This window comes from Lichenostomus cassidix, chromosome 3 (genome assembly GCF_008360975.1).
Source record: "Lichenostomus cassidix isolate B80296 chromosome 3, HeHo_3.0, whole genome shotgun sequence".
NCBI lineage: Eukaryota > Metazoa > Chordata > Aves > Passeriformes > Meliphagidae > Lichenostomus > Lichenostomus cassidix.
This window is the reverse complement of record NC_139483.1, coordinates 22,209,809-22,230,147: the sequence shown is the minus strand read 5'-3', so window position 1 is coordinate 22,230,147 and position 20,339 is coordinate 22,209,809. Positions and strand designations below refer to the sequence as shown.

The 20,339-nt window shown below is 36.8% G+C and overlaps 1 protein-coding gene across 4 annotated transcripts in view; it reads left to right on the top strand.

The window, feature by feature from the left end:
• The window catches only part of SYT14 (synaptotagmin 14), an 89,122-nt gene extending 71,563 nt beyond the window's left edge, over positions 1-17,559 (top strand). For 2 of the 4 annotated variants that reach the window (XM_085054915.1, XM_085054912.1), the window contains 3 exons: positions 3,270-3,459; positions 6,509-6,565; positions 7,697-17,558. In XM_085054915.1, coding sequence (XP_084911041.1) covers positions 3,270-3,459; positions 6,509-6,565; positions 7,697-8,010 — 561 coding nt within the window. In that variant the 3' untranslated portion in view covers positions 8,011-17,558. Of the gene's footprint in view, positions 1-3,269; positions 3,460-6,508; positions 6,566-7,696 lie in introns of all 4 variants that reach the window. The other 2 variants (XM_085054916.1, XM_085054914.1) reach the window with 2 other exon arrangements.
• The last annotated feature ends 2,780 nt before the right edge of the window (positions 17,560-20,339 follow it).

Sequence of the window (20,339 nt, the reverse complement as noted above, 5' to 3'; positions counted from 1 at the left end):
TTTCCCCTAAACAGAAACTTTATAGAGCTGTTATTTCCAAATCTAGTGCAGCATATGAATTAGCACAAAGTCAGGTTACTTACCCACAGATGTGATTATCATGGAATATCTTTCTTAAAACAGTAAATGGATTTCCACAATGTGAACAATAAACTCTGTACTGGAAAAAATACTTTTGAGAAGACATCTAATAATACTCAGTACCTCTGCTTTTAACTTTGTCCTGCAATGGAAAGTCTTTTTTCAGTGTTGATCTCAGCCCAGTTGATCTCAGCTGTCTCTTAACCATACCTGAATCTGGTTTCTTTTCTTCCTCACAGAATTTTTCTTTTTTCTTTCAAAAGAAAACAACCTCACCCTTCCCTTTTCCTCAGGTGTTTTACATACTTGTCCCCAAATCCCCTGTTTTTCCCTTATTATAGCTACAGAAAGTATAATTTGCTTTATGTTGTTTAATCTTTTTTGCCCAGTAACATCATTCTGTCTTCTAATCTGCTTCATTTTCCTTCTTAACATTTCACTTTCTCTTATATTGGGATCTTCCAGTTCATAACTACAAAGCAGAGTATTTTTTATAATGCATTTGGGTCAGCAGGAAACAAAATTAATTGAAGTTGTTTTGGGTTTTGGTTTTTTTTTTAATGTGAAAGGGAAAACAAAATACTGTTTGTAGTTTTCCTTCAGTGAATTTGATTGCTTTATTTTAATGTCTTGTCTATGTCCCCACAGCATTTTGTAGGGAGGAGTATAAACAACATGCATTTGTTTTTCTCAAACCTGCAAAAATATTTTGGTTTAGAAAATATTGTAGCAGAACATTTAAGTTAGATGCTCTCTCCAGATTTTCATCCAGCTTACATCTACCAGTTCTTTCTGTGCCATCTAAGGTACAGTCAGTTAGTTGCATTTCCATCCACTTAGAGTTCTGAAGCATCACCTTAGTCTTCTCAACCCACCCTTCTGCTGGTGAGATCCTTTTGCCTGGCCTTGACAAAGGCAGACTTGTCCTTCTCCTGTCCCCTCAGGATTCTGCTGTAAAGCAATGGTATTTCTAGCCCATGCTTATGTAACTTTGTAACACCACACATGGAATTTTTCGCTTGTTTTCCTCCTCTATTATACCTCACAGAAGCTACTTGTCTTCCCTTTCCTGGTACTTCAGGACTCATTCCCACTCAGTCATCACTCATTTACTATTCAGTATTTCTAACAGGCTAAACCTTACCCTGATACCCTTTGTAGTCAGTTTAACTCCGTCATAAACTGATTTCTTAGTCCCTCTTAGGACATCAGTAAACTGTACAAATAAGTCCCAATTAGGAAAAGGTGCTATCATCACCTCTCAGTAAGTCAAAGCCCTTTGAGGATTTGAGGGCAGTGTTACTCAACTGCCTGCTTTCTGTTACATCTTTTTTTGTGGGCTTGCAGCATGATCTCAATCAAATTTGTGACCTAAGCACTGAACAGTGTCAGGTGGACTGTGCTACATTTCCTGGCTCAAGAAAGGTGAATAAGCACCACAGGGAAATGTGTTACAATCTTAAAAGACCAGAAAACGTAAGGAATAGCTGCAGTTGTGACAGGCTGAGGCTTTCAAGTGTGCAGTGTATACTGTGACTGCTGAATCAAGTTGTCTTTCTTTCCATTTTGTTTCTTCTGTTGAAGTTAGGAATCAAAAGTTTCCTGTTCTATGAATGACAGGAATCAGAGAATGAATGTATACTTGTAATTAATTTTCAGCAATTTACAATTTGCAAGCAGTTTGAAATTTATTCTTGGCATTGAATAATGAACTTTTGGAGAAATAACTGAAGATTTAAAATTCCAAATTTGCAGCTTGGGAGAAGAAAGTCAGAGAAATTTGTTGAGGTCCTTCTTCAGTAGTAAGAATAAATTTGCTAACAACAGTGAATGTTTATTAATGAGAACTGGATTGCTACTTGAAACTTCTGCTAAACTTTTGGAAAATGCTCTGTTTGAAATAGCTAGTTAAAATGTCAATTAGAAGGATATTGTTGTAGGTATCATGTCTTGTATAATTTGTGAATCTATAATGTATTTGGGCTTTATATATCAGCTGAAGTTACTTGCTTATAACATTTGTCTCGATGATGATTTGTGGTATTTAGGTTTTAGGTCTGATCTTATGCCCATGTCAGCTGTTGCTAGAAATTATAGAGACATTTGGAATCTGGAAGAATCAGCTTCACAAAATCATCATGACTCCTTTAAAGAGTGATGCCAGGTTCCCAAATGAGTCAAGCCATATTTGAAAAATCTGTGGACCCAATTTACATTTTTTCCGAGAGAATCATAAAGGGATGTGCTGATAATTCAAAAGTCTCTTCTCAGCTACCCAGCAAATTTCCATGCCATTGGCTACATTCCATCCAGTTTTTTGTTTTCTGTGGTACAACTCTATGTGTCAGTGCAAATGAAAATAGAAACAACCATGGTGTGATTAGTGTGGCAGCATAAAGACAGTATATTTTTTTCTTTTTTTAAGGCAAATAATGAGGAGTTAAAATGATAAAAATTAGTATTAGAAACTCCCTTTAAAGATGTGATGTAGTGAGAATGCATGAGAGATCAGAATTTTTTTGGAAGCTTGCAGGGGGAAATCAAAGCATTGCTTGCTGAGCTTTGGATGGCATTCTTCATTTCCCACCCAAGACAATGAAGAATGTCAAGACAAAGGGACTATTGCAGTTCCATATCCCTGGATCAATTAAATTCCTTGTGAGATAATTTATTCTAGACCGAGTGCACTTTTCTATTTGCATGTGTTCTGTTATTTTGCTACTCATAAGTTCTCAGTCTAGAGAATAACCTTTACAAAGGATGAATAAGAATTTTCTGCATTTTATTATCTTCAAGGTTCTGCTGGTGTTTTCCGTTTTTGGAAAGTGAAAGATTCAAGGTTTAATGTTTTCCAGGATGCTGACAAATTATGTTGCAGGTCTTACCTTAGCAACTGAAGTAAATAGGGACCATAAAGTCTCTTCTTCACCTTTTGCTGTTATTTCTCCTGTATCATGAAGCAGTGGAAATGCCTAAGAATTGTTCTAATTTCAGACCCCTTCATTGTTGCCTCTAACATGTGAAAATCAAGTATATATTAAGAATTTACATTTCTTATTGAGTGATTAAATGGAACATCTGTTATTGTCAGTAAGTTGCTTTCAGAATTTTCTGTGCATTATTCTAAAAATCAGCTTCCCAGTAACATAGTTCCATAAAACACACAGAACTTTTAATCTGTTTTATAGGGTTGTGACTCTCAAATGAGCATGTCAGAAGTGTCCTGCAGTGAAAGTACCTCCTCTTGTCAGTCTCTGGTACATGGCTCAGCTCCAGAAATCCTCGTTGGCCTCCTTTATAATGCTACAACTGGAAGATTATCAGCAGAAGTGATAAAAGGCAGCCACTTCAAAAACTTGGCAGCAAACAGACCACCCAGTGAGTGAAAATCTTTTTTCATCCTAATGCTTCTGTACTGGTGGGGCTCTCGGTAGCAAGGACTTCAATCCTATCACTTAGTCTTACCCAATCAAAATGAAATAGAGCAATCATCAACTAATCTGTTTCATGTTTTATATTTCTAGTCAGTTGGGAAATAGCAAAAATCTAAAATTCAAAATATTAATTGTAAGTTGACAAGCCTGTTTTAATTTTTCATGATGACTGACTAATAAATTACCTTTATCATAATGATTAATTGCTAAATTACTAATGCCTCACATCACAGGCCAAGAATAAAAAGTCAGTGTTTAAAGAGAAAGTACATGCCAGTTAATATTAATATAAACATTCTGAACAGTTATTGCTGTTCCTAGAGGGGTTGATACTGCAGTCTTTAATTGCTTATGTGCCTGTATATATGTTATAATATATGTAACTTGGGAATGTCAGTGAAGACAAGGAGCAACCACTTGAGACCTTTGGCATATTTACTGTACAGAAGGAATGTTCACCGTCAGAAAGAACTTGAATTGTGTGTTCAAGCATTTGTTCAAAAATACATTTGTCTGAAATATCTATGAACCTTATATACTTCTTAACTGGAGCCAGATGGAATGTCACACAGAGAGAATGTTATTACTGTCTCTAGCTCTTTGACATACCTTGAGAAAGTTCAGTAGCAAACTGCTTAAAAAGATATTTTTGTTGTTTTCTAAGATGGTGAGTTTGATTTACAGAAGTGTTAATCAGAAATACATACCTGTTCCTTTTGATTTTGTCTGGAAGCTCAGGTTTTAGCCACTCTTTCTGTTTTTTAAGCCCCAGATTAGTATGGCACTAGCAGATTATCTGCTACTGGATTATATATTAGGCTGCCAACATTTTTTAAGTGGTTTGCATGTCTCACTTCGTCTTCAGAGTTTAGGAAATAAGCCAGACTTGATACTGATGCTCTCTCCTCTTTCTCACTTTCTTGACCCATGTTTAGTCTTTTCATTAATTGGCTCTCCTTACTCTGCTATGCTTTCTCTATACTTTTCACACTGATGGAGCCAGACTTTGTTAACATGGCCAGAGAAGGAAAGTGATAGACGAATCTCTAATACTTTTATGTAATTAGGTAGCTTGCCCCAGAGTCACCTATTTGGAGACAAAGTATAGAAAGAGATGAGGAAAGCCAAAGAGGTCCAAGGACACTGGGATGGGGGAAGAAATGAAAGGGAAAGAAAAGACCATGTGTTCCCTTAAAGCAAAACCAGATGCTTATCTTTCTGGAATCTCAGAGATAGCCAGTTTTTATTTAATATTTAGAATATGCAGGTTAGGAGGGGTTCAGTACTTGTTTTGAAAACAGAGATGTTAATTTCCTAGTATGTTAATTCCCAAAATGTGCTCAGTGGGCCCATGCTGTGTAGCTAACAGTTGTGTGTGTCACTGGAGTCAAAAATCTGTTTCAGATTGCAAGTAGGGAGCATAGACCATGGCACGTAGCCCTGTAAAACCATGTTCTGTGTAACCTTTTTGGAGAGAAGATCTTCCATGCTGCCTTTTGTCATCCCTTGTGAAGGATAAGGGGAAGATTTAATATTCATAAAAACAATAGTCCAGTTCTGTTTAGGCAAATGTGGGTTTGGATTTCTGTCATTTCTAGAAAGCTGGAAACTAATGCACTTTCCGGGTCTGGTAAAACCATGCAGAGAATATTGTGGAATCTAGATTTCCCCATTGGGAAATCTAGTGGTGTGCAGTGGTGGCACCTTCTTTTAAAGTTCTGGAGCCAGGTCCATGCCACTGCCATATCCTAACTCCGTGTTGAAAACATCATGGACATCTGCCAGCCTTGGTCTGTGCCATCATCTCTCCAAAATGAAAACTCAGGCCTGTAGGGATGATGATGATTATCATGAAAGGTCCTGGTCACATTTGTTGTTCAGACTTTCAGTGGTCCAAAATACTGAGAAGTTCTGCAAAGTGCATGAGCAGTTCAGTTTTCATTCATGTATTGAGAAACTGTGATAGAAATGGAAGCAATTACTCTTTCCCACATTTTTGTAGTCTAGGGATTGTGAACCTATGAACTTTTGTGAAGTGCTTCTGCAGCAAATATGAGCTGAATGCTAAATTTCTACTTCTTGCTATACATGCCCCTCTGCTGCATATTTATATGTTACATAGTAACTGATTCAGCAACTGAGTACAGGCAAATAGGCCATGTCCTGCAGGCAGTGACAGTGGATGTGTCTTCTTTGTTTCTGTGTGACAGTTAATATTTTGTCGGAGAGAAAGATGCTTCTCAGTATGCATTAAAGTTTGGTTGAAACAGGGTATGAGCTTTTGCAAATTGAATGCATGTGTGTGTATGCATGCACACACACATTAAATCCATAAATATGTGGATTTTAGTAAGTGAGATATTTACACTCTAAATAGAGACTCATTGCTGAATTTCAGATATATGTTCTTCAGCTATTTTTAGAGATTACATCAGAGTCATTCTTGTGCCCAAATTCATCACTACTCAAGAACTGAAGTGTTACAATCAAATATCAGTAACTATAAAAGCTAAGGGCAAAATCAGCTTGGTTTTCAGTTCAATGATTTTTCATTTTATTGCTTTTAATATATGAAGTTTAATTACTACGTGCAGTTTTTCTAAATATGCTGGAATTTGCATGAAAAAGCATAAGGTTTGATAAGGATTCAGTGATTTTTACCCAACCTGCTATAACTTAAAAATTTGCATGACTCTTGCTGTGTTGAGTGTGGTTTAGAACCAAGTGTCTGTTAGTCCTAAGATAACCCATTATGTAAGCAATGTAATTTTTGTTAAAAATTACACAAAAACTGCACAAAATTTTCATTTCAATTAATTTTACCTAACAGTCCTTTTGTTTAGTCCTTTTTCTGATCTATGCTGCTAAGGTTTCATGTTCTTCCACTACAGTGAATACTGTTTCCTCTTAAACTTTAACCTTTGATCCTCTCTCACCCAACTATTGACATCTGGTCATTATTTCTTTTCCTGCTTTCCACCCCCTGTTGTCAGACGGACTGTTCTGTTGTCTAAAACACTTGATAGGTGGACAGGTTTATATAATCCGAGGTGAGTTCCTGTAGAAGCTAATTGGATGTTGTCTTTTTCATGCAAAAGAAAACTTGCCAGCAGTAAAATATCCATGGCTGCCTACCATACCAGTTTATAAAAGTATATGTTTATTTTTGTGGCACTCTCTAATACAAAAGTTGCATTTATCTCTGACTATGGATGTTGGGGTTTCAGTGTACCTGCAAAGTGAAAATACTCAGTGTATTTCTATTAACATAAACTCCAAACTTTAATAAATATTATCCATTAACATGAATAAGACAGGAATAAAAAAAATGCTAGATTGTTTTATACAATTTTATATTTCCTATTATTAGTTCATGAAGTGCACGTCCTTCTGCAGGAGCATTGTTTGGTGCTTTTGGTCCAATGAAAACAGAGCTTTAAAAATAAGGGTTTATATCCAAATGCTAACATATAATGTGTGCTAACTATATTATTTGCATCAGCTTCTTAGTTGTACTGCTCAAAAGCACCATACGAGTTACATTTTAAACAATCATCTTGAATTTTATGAAAACTTGGGGTTTTTTTAACATACAGTAAATGTATTTCCTTCATGAATCAATGTAGGGGTTTTTTTATTGTTGTGTAAGCTTCCATCTTTGAATGCACTTTGCTATATTTTTGTTTTCAAAATAAATGAAATAAAAAAGCCCGAAGTGAGAACCACATCCATGCAGAGATTATTTTTAAGCATTTTATCCTGGCTGTTTTTAAATCATCGCTGCATATTGACTATTTTTTTTCCTCTTCATTAATTGCCTTTATCCCACTTCATTTATCCATGTTCTTTGAAATTTCAGTGGTATGCTTTACAGTGTCGTGGCTAGTTGGAGCTTGCTAAGTGTTAATGCAATTTAAGTTTTTTAGACTAAACAAGGGGGGTCAGTGGGAAGAGGATTATGAGGTATACCTTTAAGTTAGCCCATGTACATAGTACTGGAGCTAGTTCATTTGTTAGTGTGTTTGTAATGTTTTGTTTACTTGTCATCTTTCCACGTGTCTAAACTAAACTGTGTTCAGCCATCCTGGTATACACCATATCCTTTTTCCTTGTACATACCTCATTCTCCAGCACTTTCGTTCCGAGATATCTGACGTTCCAAAATGTGATTTCTTTTGTAGATACATATGTTAAGCTAACACTGCTGAACTCAATGGGGCAAGAGATGTCCAAATGCAAGACTTCAATCCGCCGAGGGCAGCCGAATCCCGTGTACAAGGAAACCTTCGTTTTCCAGGTGGCACTGTTCCAGCTCTCGGACGTGACGCTCATACTGTCTGTGTATAATAAGCGCAGCATGAAGCGAAAGGAGATGATAGGCTGGATTTCCTTAGGTCTCAACAGCTCAGGAGAAGACGAACTCAATCACTGGACTGAAATGAAGGAATCTAAAGGACAGCAAGTCTGTAGATGGCATACTTTACTGGAGTCGTAATGGATGCTAGAAAGTGCAGTCGTGGTTCTAAGGGAGTTTGTTCTCCCAGGAAGATGATCATCCCTGGTCGCACTCAACAGATTTGTTGTGGGAGTGAAAAAACAGAAATTGTGGTCAACATTCCATCATAAAGGATGCACAACATGCAAAATGGTGGGATTGAACATAGAATCTTCACTTAGTGTCATGAACTTCCTTGGTGTCAGAGAAGCCTTGCTGTACACAGATACGATAGCGGTCCCTTCCCCATCCACCTGATGCTGTATTTGTTTGGGTTTGTTTTGTGGTTTTCAATTCAGAAACATTTTGTGCAAGGTTCTCCAAGTTAATGTAAGCCCCTCCTTGTGTACTTTTTGTATTGCTTTAATACTGTAGCTTCTGACCTGCCTGCATTCAGATTAAAGGTCAATAGTTTGCAGTTTGAGAAAAAGTTAATGGTCTGTAAAGCAAAAGCAAAAAAAAAAACCAAAACCACTGGTGAAAAACACTTAATAATATAGCAAATAGAATATACTGTTGTTTTGCACTGAATTTCTTTCCAGGAGCTCAGTAAAGTAAGTTTTCATTTTTTGATATGCAGTTGGTTTGAAAAATATTAGCATTTGGGCATCAGGTAAACTTTGACATCAAACTAATGTTTCTTCAATCTGTGACAGGAACGAGCTCTATATATGGCAAAAATTGGGTTTTTCCCTCTTGCCTGTACTTCTGCCTAATCCAAAGAGACCAGATCATTAGTTTGGTCCCTTCCAAAACTCCTTAGACAGGTTGTACTGTAAAACTATGTAACTTTCTGTTGAAAGCACTTCCTGTATTCATGTATTCCAATGTAGGAAGCTCATAGAGCACGACTTTACTAAAATATATTTTCATTAAACAAATTGATACAGGTTTCTTTAAAATGTCAGCAGTTGGAAGTTAGGTTGAAGGACTGTGAAGGAAGTGGCAGCAGTTGAACAACTCTGAATGATTGCAAAGAAAAAAAACACTATGGCTTTGCTTGAAACAGGTATCCATTCAGGTCTCTTGTGAGCTGTTTTAGGAATTACCATATGCTGAGTGTTGGAAGTAGAGAGCAGACCAAGAGTTTTTACCTTTCTTCTTGAAGAAGAGAACATCAGTAAGTTAATTTTCTAGTGATTTGCCAGCAATTGAATGAATGTTCACACACAAAATAGAAGTTTGCTTTGGTTTTGTTAAGGTTGGAAAACACAGCTTTCTAATGATGCAGTTGAGAGGCTGCAGTATCACAAGAAATAAATCAGATAAACACTTATGGCATCCACCAAAATTAGGGAAATATCAGTGCGTCTGAGATTCCTATTTGTCCCCAAGGCTTTAGCTGGACTCACACTAATTTATTGACTACTGAATCTAATTAATATTACTGAAATTGTGCATTACTGAGTAAACATATTTTTAAAAAGCTTCCCAATTCAAATATTCTTTTTGTCTGTAATTACAAGCTGTGTTTATTTTTAATTGTTGTTGTATAGAAAGCAAGCAATTTCTTTTTTCTTATAAATGATGGTGATGTCTTATTAATATGAGATGTCACTGGCTGTTGTAGCACTGGGTGGGTAGAAGAGTAAAGTGTTGGAATTTGTTGAGACTATTGGTGTTAGTCATTAGACAAGTGTTCTTGTTAGGACAGATGTGTTCCTCTTGAATTTCCTTATAATACCTTTGAGCAATCCTGGCTTTGGGGTATACAGAAAGTCAGGTACAGTGAGACTGGTGATGAGGAGTATGCTCTAATAAAGATATTTCACATGGTTCTCAAATTCTCACACTACTTAACAATTTCATTAAGTCCTTTTGAAAGGATTTTGTAATTGCACATCTTGGTTTATTTGGTGTCTTTTGAGAGATTTATTTGCAGAGCCAGGCTTTCAGTTTTTGTTGATTTAAAGATTTAAACATTATTACAGGCCTTTTGGTTTTTGTTTTTTCTCCTGATATTGTGCTGCTGCTTCATTTACAGAAGCTTTATTTACTAAATACAAATAATGCAAAAACTTTCTTTAAACAGGAATTGTCTTGCAGTAATACAATGCAGGTTGTCTCTCTCAGTCCTTTGTGTTAGTCTGTTTTGTGAAATGTAATGTTGAGTGTAGAACTTAATACAAAATCAACATTAATTTTATATGCATAAGGAGAATGCTCAGATTTTCACAATCCTTTCAGCTTTCCATATAATACAAGCAATGACGTGGAAGTTGTTGAAAAGCAGTTTTTCATTGGATGTGGAAGTCGTTTTATGTATTCTGTTTGGGGGTATTCAGATGCTCTTTCCTAAAACTGAAAACTGTCTCTTGGTGGTGGTCTCTTTGTACAGGTTTTGCTATTTAAAATAATGTACAATATTGAACAGCAAGAACTGGGTCAGGTAACTCCAGTGGAGAATGTACTTAACATCATCATTGAACAAATGAAGAAGTCAGTTTGGAAGGTGCAACAAATAACCTCTTACAGAACCAAACTAAACTAAACTGTGTCGTGGCTTGGGTTTCTGTTTGTAGGTTCCATTGCTTCAGCTTTGCTTCTCACCATTTAGATTTCAAAGGTACTGAAATCTTAACTGAGACAAAGCAGAGATTTATAGTAGTCTGTGTTAGGCTCATTTGGGAAGAGGAATCTCTCTCTAGGACTTTTCTTAAAGTATCCAGGACCAGTCTGTACTTCACAGAAGAATTGGTTTACTTGGATTTATACTGTACAAAGGCTAGGAACAGAATATATAAAGAATGGAAATGAATGTTTAATTTTGAGGCAGTAGAATATGGATTTGCCATGCAAAACCAGTCACACCAATAATTGGATTCGCCTTGGGATTTTTGTGAGTTAATTATAGTACCAATAGCTGTCATGTTGGGTTTTTTCTTCCTAAAATCCATTCTTTTTATTTGATTTGTTTGTAATTTTGTTTTTCTTATTGCTTATGCAAACCTATGCTTTTGTATTTGAAATCTGCCTTTAGCTATTGTGGGTTTTTTAAACCCTACATAAGGGCTTGCACACACAGTGTGGTTTTGTGCATTCAGTTAGGTCTTAAGCATGAAGCAGAATTGCTGAAGAACAAAGTATCAATAACAAATTAGAGGCACTTGTATTTTCCCCCGAGTTGGCTGTGGTTTTTTCATAGCTTTTTGTTGTTTGCCTTTGTTCAAAAGTACAGTAAGTACTTGAAAAAATGTATCAAATGAATTACTTTTCTGTGCGCCAGCAAACCATGTAGAGATTGCAGATCTTGAATTGAATCTGTTTCCTGTCAGTGTAGCCTTAAATAATTGTAGAACAATGATATTCTTACAGTTTCTATTCTTGAAAGTCGTGCATCCTTTCTGTGTATGACCTGTTTGGTTTAGTGTTTAGAACATTTCACATAGGTTGTCTTAAAGTATTATAAATGTTGGTCATTTTGTTGCCCTTTCTGTTAAGGGCAAGGTTGTGAAGGGCAGGACAGCCGAGCATGAAATCACTGCACTGAAGGAGGAGAGGTTGTGCAGTGCCTGCAGGACATCAGTATCTCCTGCACCCGTGGAGACAGGAAGGCAGCAGAGCCATTCTGCCAGGATCAGGGGACACAGGGAATGAGGGGAGCACTGAAAAGATGCAAAGCTTGGTCCCCACACTGCTGCCTGATGGTCAGGATGTGAGACATCCACAGTGTGAGGTCTGACTGCAAAGACAGGAGCAAGGCAAGGTGTAAGCTCAACTATTGGAGAAATATGACACAATTTCTAAATGAAATTAAAGTCCTCTAAGATCATTAATAATTACATTTGGAAATATGGGGAGCCCTTGGAATGAATGTGTGTGCTTTTATGGGAGCTGAACATTGTTATCAATTTAGAAAATGTTTCAGCTGAAAACAGATTTTATGGCATTTACTGTAGGAAATATTTTTACCTGTAAATTTTTGCAATGACTCTTGATGGCAGATGCAGTGTCAGCGTCAGTACCTTCCCATTTTCACACCTTTGGAGCAAATTTTTGGTTATCTAAAATTTGTGCAAATTTGTGTTTGTGTTCTTGATTTATTCTTTTTTGTCCCCAAAGACTCACTCCTGCAAATTCCCCTGGGCCCTGAGAAGCTGCCTTTGGCAGTCACTGGACCTAAGAGGTCAGGAATACTCTGTACTTTGGGGTAAAGTTGCAAAATTTCTGTGGCCTGTCCAACTCCCAAAAATTTCTGAAATGCAAACCATCAGTCTTAATATAGCGAACTTAGAAGAAGAAAACTTCTTAGAGGGAGACATTTTCATGTAGGAATTGTGTACAAATCACTCTTACTCATCCCAATTCTAACAGAAAGTCTGGGGTAAGATCAGGCAATGAAATTTGAGGGGAGGCCTTTTGGCCTGAGCTGTTCCAACCTGAAACTAACAACAGAACGCCCTTTTCACTGAACTCGGAGTTGTATTGAGCCCCCTACTTACCACACTTTTCTGGAGGAAAAAAAGCTGTCCTGTTTATAGCAGTCTTTAAAATCATGGCTTGTCACTTGTAATGCAGACTGACTTCCTTCTGAATCTGAATTCTAGTTACAGCTAAACGTCCTTTTAATTTTCCCACTGATGTGCATGCCTGCCTGCTGTTAATGTTAGTGAGAGGAGCCCATGGGCATTGAGAGGAGAGCAGACCTCACCCTGAAAGAGTGAAGAGCAATAGGATTGGTAGGTTGGAGGGGTGCTACATCCTGGCACCTGCAACACAGTCAAATATGATTTCAATTATGAATGGAGGCAAAAAATCAGATATCCAGATCCTGTCACAAACTTATTATTTAATCATCATCTCTTATTTTTGTTTCTTCTTTTGCTCAGCTTTTGAAATATTTTTAAAACTTACTACTAAAAATGTTAAAGCAGTCCCTAAACATCTTGACAGTTTTAACTGGAACATTCAGCAATGTTTATTGTTAGAAGGAACCATCAAGAATGTTCTGTGTTTTTGGTCTCTTAACTCAACTGCTGTATTTTGTAGTGCATCACAGCTGGATTTTAAACTGCTTTTTTCTGATGGTAGTTCTGGAGGGAAAAGTCACAGGAGCGTTTCCTTGTCAGTGAATCACCAACACCCCTTGAAGAGATGTCACCTGAGAGCAAGAGCATTAAAATAAGAGATGGCTTCGTACAGTAGCAGCAGCAGTGACTCATTCTGCTCTTGGAACCTTGTGGCCCTCTGGGCTCTGCTCAGAGAAACTGTGACATGTGAGTTGTGGGAGTTCATGCATTCAGAGCAGCGCTGGTCTCTGTGGACATTGTGTGGCCTCTAAACCGGTGTATTTTATTTACAGAGGGTAGATGGTTTGTTATTTGCCTTGGATGAGTAGGGCAAGTGCCAACTGGCCCACAGTGACATGGATTAGTTTAGCCTTAAGAACTTATCACTGCCCCTCCTTAAATTCAAGCAGGGTTTCTTACTTTCTGCAGACTATGCAGAAATCTTATGCACCAGTATCTGCTTATATTATGTCTACCTGAATATGGCACAATTATTAGTGCTGGCAAGCTCAGTTCATATGTTATGTGGTGTGACTGAAGTAATGGATGGGCCTGGTACATGCTGGATCGGGTTTTGCTGGATCAGGGTTTGCTGAATTGATGTAGAAACATGGTCCTTATGCAGAGGAATGTGCCAGGAGTCAGGAAAGTGGGTGGTACTGCTCTGGTAGGAATGAAGACCAGGAGACAGCTCTGCCCAGAAAAAGGGCAAGGCTTTCTCATAGCAAGAAGGATTAATTAATTTTCTTGGAAGCATCTATTGGTTGAGCTGGCATAAAGGCCCTACTCAGGAGAGCAGAAGCAGTAATACCATACCACTGAAGGAATACCTCATGGACATTCAGGGATGTAATTAATGTCATCCTTTTCTCTCTTGTATCTGAGGACAAGAGTCTTGCCCATTGTATCAATATAATTCTTTTGCTGTGTTTTGCAAACCCTGTGGACATTGACTGCATGCTGAGGGTCTAAAGTGGATTGCTTTCTAACTTTTGGTTCATTTCCAGAGCGTGAGTTTGAATGAATTTGCAGAATTAACTGGAAGCATTATCATAGCTTTGAGATGTAGTGTCTAGGCCATGGTACATGCAAGGAGCAGGGCTTTGAACCAGTTTTGATAGTCAATTTTGCAAATGGCTTATTATGACATTTTAAGAAAATTTCTAAGCAGTTGAATGTATTAGGGAATATTTACAAAAAAGGAGATAGAGCAATGATCTTTTTTTACTATACAGCTAGTTTGCTGTCCTTTCCAGTAAACCACAAGGTTCATTAGTGCTCAGTACTGTTTCGTTTATGATAAATGTTTTTAATGTGATTTTCATGACAAAGTGTAATTAGTGAAACCTTTTATTCAATTTTTCCCTTTATTTGCTTTTTTTAAGGAGAGATTTCTCCTTATATAGTATATATACTTTCTTACAGAGCTTTCGTACCTATTTTTATATAAGATGATTTAACAATGTAAAATTAAATGCTCTATGAGCAAGCTATATCACTGTTAACACAATCAGAAGTGCTAATATAATGACTAAGGGCCTGAACCTTCTGCCTTTTACTCAGGTCCTGGTTTAACCAGATGTCTTTCATGTTGTGTAGGACCCTTCCCTGTAAGCACTTCCGTCTATTTCTGGGAATGTCTCAGAGAAAGGCCCTATTAACATGAATAACAGTGGTAAAACTGAGCCGCCTTCCATTCTTAGTGGGACATCTGTCATGAGTAAAGGCTGCTGGCTCTGTCCCAAAGTGTAGTTTTAGATTATAGTTCCCTCGATTGTCAGTGATTTTGAACTTGTTTTTCTGGTGACTATAAGCTAATAACTGGTATTAGTGAATACAAATACTGAATTGCGCTGTTACCAGCAAGATTATTAAAATGTGTTTCACATTTTAATTCATTCTTTCATTGGGATATAAGGAATTGGATTTGTGAAGCATCATATTGCATAGAGATAGCACACGTTCACCACATTTCTAAAAGGTATGAAATATACAGTATGTAGCATTTTCTTGCATACTTTTATACTGCCTGTACGTCACCGATGCACTCGGTGCCTTCCTTCTTTTGTATAAAACTTAATATGTAGAGAAACTGAAGTTATGGTCTGTAAGCAATGTCACTGCAACTGAAGAGATGTCTTAAACTGATTATTCCTAGTCTGGGAGGTTTCAAAGGGCAGTTCAGTTGAACACAATGCATTTCTTTGAATTTGAAGTTTTCCCCTTTCCTTCCTCACCCCCCTTGTCCAAGAAACTTCCTCATATGGCTGTTTGTTCTTAATTGATTCCTGTGTCTGATGTAAGTCACATGGTGTTAACCAAAGAACCAAGTCTGTTTCTAATTATTTTGACAAATAATGTTTGGACTTGCAATTACTTAAAGACAAAAATTATATGATGGATCTCTGTTAACAAATATAAAATAGGCTTCTGTAAATGTGACTCCCAGCTGAGAATTCCAAATACCTCTTTTCTGACTGGATGTGCATTGTTGTATCAGTAGCAAAGTGTTTGGGTTGTGTTTCTTGGTGCATTTAAATCAAAATCCTATCACACGCAAAAATATCAGTCAGTCAGTGCTGTCAGATTAGCTTGGTTATACTCATGTTATACCTATATCTGAAGTGTGCTACTTTAAAAACAGATTTGGCTTTCCTGTGTCTGAAGTCCTGATATTGTACAATAATTATCTGGTGTATGCTGGTCTTACAGGAACAGACTGATGCTGCATCATATGTACATTTCCTACCAGTATCCCTTCATTGTATAACCTATGTAATGTAACACAGTTTTCAACTACTGTTTCAACCTGAAATTCCTTAAATTTCAATGCATGTATAGCCTTAAACATCTAAGACACCAAGCACAGTTTTGATGGGAATAGGTTATATTTGCAAGTCCTGTTTGTCTCAGAAGTCGTAGAATTATTTTTATATATCAAAGATTGTAGAAAATGGGTTCATTGCAGTCATGTTATCAACCATGCTCCTAATTATATGCACAAAAAAAAAAGCTTTTTTTTGCTAAAGGTTTTAGAGGTGAAATATCAGTGCTCATTTCCTTTCTTAATTTGTTTTTGTTTTCATACTTTCATTTCTGTACAGAACCTTGGTGCCCTTAACTAATACCTGTAACGGAATTCACACTGATTTTCAGTATTCCTTGAGCTGCTTTTCTGTTCCCTTTTAAAATGATTTTACTTTGAATAAGTAGTAATTAAAATTCCCCTAAAAATTTTCCTTTTTTTTTCCTTTCATTTTGACAGTAACATAATTAGAGCAAATGACTGTTTGCAGCTGTTTATGCAGCTTATTAAAGCCTGAGAACTTTGTTTGAAACTGTCATTATAATCCAGATGAAGACATACGTTTCATGGCATTTCAGTCCACATCAGGTGAAAGCAGGAGCTCTGGGATGAATGTGCAGTTCTGCACATGGTGTGTCAGACTCTGAATCCCCAGAGGGATTTATAATTAAGTGTCACATTGTATCTGCAGTATCTCCAGTTGTGTGTTGTCAGATACTTGTTGGTTTGTTTTCTTTCTTTTACCTAGCAAAAACCTACTTTTATCATTTTTGTGCTACTGTATATTAATCTTGAGGGTTTCCAGTGTGCAAGAGCAGTTTAATGTTGTCAGTTCTCTTTCTGTAAAAAAAGCCCTGGACTTTCAGCATACACATCCCATTCCTGTTCTGGGGAGAGCCAGAATGCCACCAGCTGGTTTTAGTTATATTTACCTGTACAGCACAGGTAACCTCAATCTCATGTTAGTTTGATCGAAACATGCTATAGTATATTTTCAAACCATGGATCTGTCACAACATTAAAATAGTCACTTTGCATATCTGAAACTTTGCAGCTGTGGATTTGTATTTTGTTTACTCTATCTCTGTGAAATGTATTTTTGTCAGTTTGAGGACTTTGGATATTTCAAAGTATTTTCTGTACGTGAAATCAGCTTTTTGCATGTAAATTTAATTGCTGGAAAGTATTTGAAAAAAAAGGAAAAATCACTTAAAAAACCTGTTGTTGTCACTTTCCTTTGGAATTCATCACATTGTGAACAAAAACAGACTTCACTGTTCAGAAGAGAGTAATTCTTGGTCAACCACTGGAACTGCTGTCTGCACTAAAGAAAAAATCTTTTTTAATTTTGGCAAGGTAATCCTAGCCTTACACACATTTTGGGTCTGTTTACAAATTTCCTAAGTTTCCCCAATTCCCTTTCTGTTCCTCACAGTCTTTGTTGATGTCATGAATCTTCTGCTTAGAGAACTTTAAATTAACCAGTGTGACAATGTTCTAACAAATATGATGTGTATACTGGCAAATAAAGACACACTCAGGTGATCATTCTGTTTGACTTTATACAGTTTTCTTGGGGGTCATCTGTGGTTCTCTTTGCATCTTTGTCCTACATACATTTCTCAGAAAAGATCTCATCTAACAAATTTATGTTTAACTTCTGCTTCCTAAGGAATAAATAGGATGAAATAATTGGGGTTTGATTTAAACATGAAAGAGCACTTGCCATAAGTAACAATTGTAATTTTACTGTGACCCAGCTTAGATCTTCTGTACTACTATCCTCTGATGGTTTTTGTGGTACCTATTAGAAAAAAAGCTTTCTGGGCTTTCATGGCAGCTCAGCTTTAGGAGATGTCTGAATGTAGGTATGTTTTAATACCTACTTGCATGCATGCAAAAAGAATTGTTAGAACAATTAAAGCATTTTTTCCTATTGTAAATGTTGGAAGACTAACTATAAAAAGCTTTTATTGTTTCTTCCCATTTCTGCAGATGAAAGGAGCATAGCCCAGTGACTTTTACCAGATGAAAGGCAAGAGAGGGGTACATTTCTTTGCTGTATGATCCTGATCATCTGGACCCACCATCATCTGTGCAAATCCTAGGATTTGTCCTGCAAATAAGATAAAATGGTACTTGCTGCTGTTAAGGCTAGCATTTTCCAAAGGCTATGCACTTAAAAATAATGGGGCATTCCATATGGAGATTGCTACATATTTGGTGTTTGAAAAAATTTGAATGGAGCACTTGTGGCCATATTCTTCAGAAGATGTCACAAGAATTTTGTTATCCTTGTCTAGCAGAAAAAAAACAACTCAGGAATGTCTTTCTCCATATTATATAAGATCTATTAAAAGGTAATAATACGAAAAATACTTGCTGGAAAATGTGGATTTGTGAAGCAGTGAAAATGGCACAATAAGTGAAGTAGAATGTAGATCAATCTGTAGACTGATAGTTGGTCACCATTATGAACAGCCATTTGCTACTCAAAGATGACAGAAAAAAGTGTTACTACACAGTTTCAGCCATGTGTGCTACCTTGCAGTCACCCATGACTCATGCAGGTAGCTGAGCAGAACTATGTGTAATGCTCATAGTTGGTAATTAGTTTGTTGTGAAACTGTAATTGCTTCAGACAGAGAGAGCCAAGTTGCATCACTTTTACAGATTTTGCTACTTTACCTGTCCAAGGTTTTCTCTGAGTAGTTGTCTTCATGTGGCAAACTCTATATTAGATAGTATTTAAAATCCTTTGGAAGTTGCTGCTTTCTTCACTCTGAAGGTTCCTGTGGGCAAGGGCTATTTAGCATTTTTCCTGATGAAGTTTTAATTTTTTTTCTCTAGTATTTTTGTTTTTATAGTCCAACAGTGCAGTTCTATTTTAGTGTTTTATTCTTATTAGACATTTCATTTTACTTGTAAATTAGCCCCCCCAAATGAATGAGACCCTTGCTAAGGCATTTTGTTACCTGATAATCATTTTTAGTAGCTACATTTCAGCACAGGGATTCAAAAAACCAAGTTTACTTGTGGTGCCTATTAGAAACTGTTATTTACTGTTGTTTTTGCATAAGAATAGTAAGGGTAGAAGGAAGAAAAAATGCAGAAATGAAATAAACCCTCATCAAGTAACATCATGCATCAAATCAGCTGGGCTTCAGATAAATGATTTATTATTAAATTTAAAACCTAATAGGTTTGTGTGTTCTGAGTGTAGTTTACACTGGTTTGTTTTCCACTTAATTAGAAGCCTTACATTTCATCTTATTAATAATGAAAATCCTCTTGTCAAATTGTGTAAGATCATGTTGAACTAATATGTATATTTTAGAGGCAGAATAAAATTTCCCCTCATAGCCTTTCAAATTATTTCATTGCATTATGCAAAAATTATATTCTGCTTTTAATTTTGCTAGTGTGAAATAAGGAAACTTCAAATCATCTTCCATTCCTGCCTGAGAAAGTCGTGGTTTCAAGAGCTGCGATGAAGAGTTCAATCACTGTAACCCACTGTTTGCAATTAAAGGTTAACTGCAAACAGAAATTCAGAATACCAGGCCAAGTGAGCTTTACAAATGTAATGAATGTGAGTATAAAAGATAATAGTAATCAAATCTACAGTTACATCCTGTCATATCAGTTCTTGTTGCAGTGGTTCAACAGTTCAGAGAAGGAGCAGACTTAAACATACTGAAGGAGACCAGATTTGTACTCCATTTGCTGTTAGAGTTAAGTACACATTTCCCATGATATCACAGCATTTTCATCTGCAGAGACCTGAAGTACCAATAGACTAAAACGCCAGTCACACAAGCCTTTGCTAATTAATGCCTTCACCGGAAAATGTCTGGCATTCTTAGGAAATCAGGGAGATACAGAATGCAGAATTCATTCATATTTATATTAAAGAAAAAAATAGGCAGGAAAAGGAAAAACCATATAATCAGCTGTTTGATACAGCTCCAAATCAGTCAGCTAGGCTAAAGGTCATGAATATGTAGCTAGATCTTAGTAAGCCTCAGTGGCAAATCATCACACACGCTTGCTGCAGTTCCCTGTGATGGCATAAAACACTTGGGAGCACAAGCCAGGCCAGTAGGCTGCGGAATGGCATTAACCATTCAGCCTTCGCCATCTGTCACTGTGCAGCCAAGCAGGCACTTCTCATGGAGTCGTTCTGTGTCTCCTCATTTGGGTTTTTAACTGAACTTCTTCACACAGGGCTTGCCAGTGAATACAAAGTACTGTCACCCACAGCACTGCCATTCTTACTCTCACTGCCAAAATTCCTGTTTTCTTCCACGTCATTGATATATCCAGGCAGTAAATGACCTGTCATACTGTTAAATTAATCAGTGAAACTGATGCACATCCTTGAAAGATAGTATGAAATACTTCGTAAAGCACAGCTATATAGAAATTGCTACCCGTGGTATTATATTCAGAAGAATGCTTTTCTGCTTATGCTTAAACATGCCAAATCTGTTTGCTGAATACCTCAGTTCTGC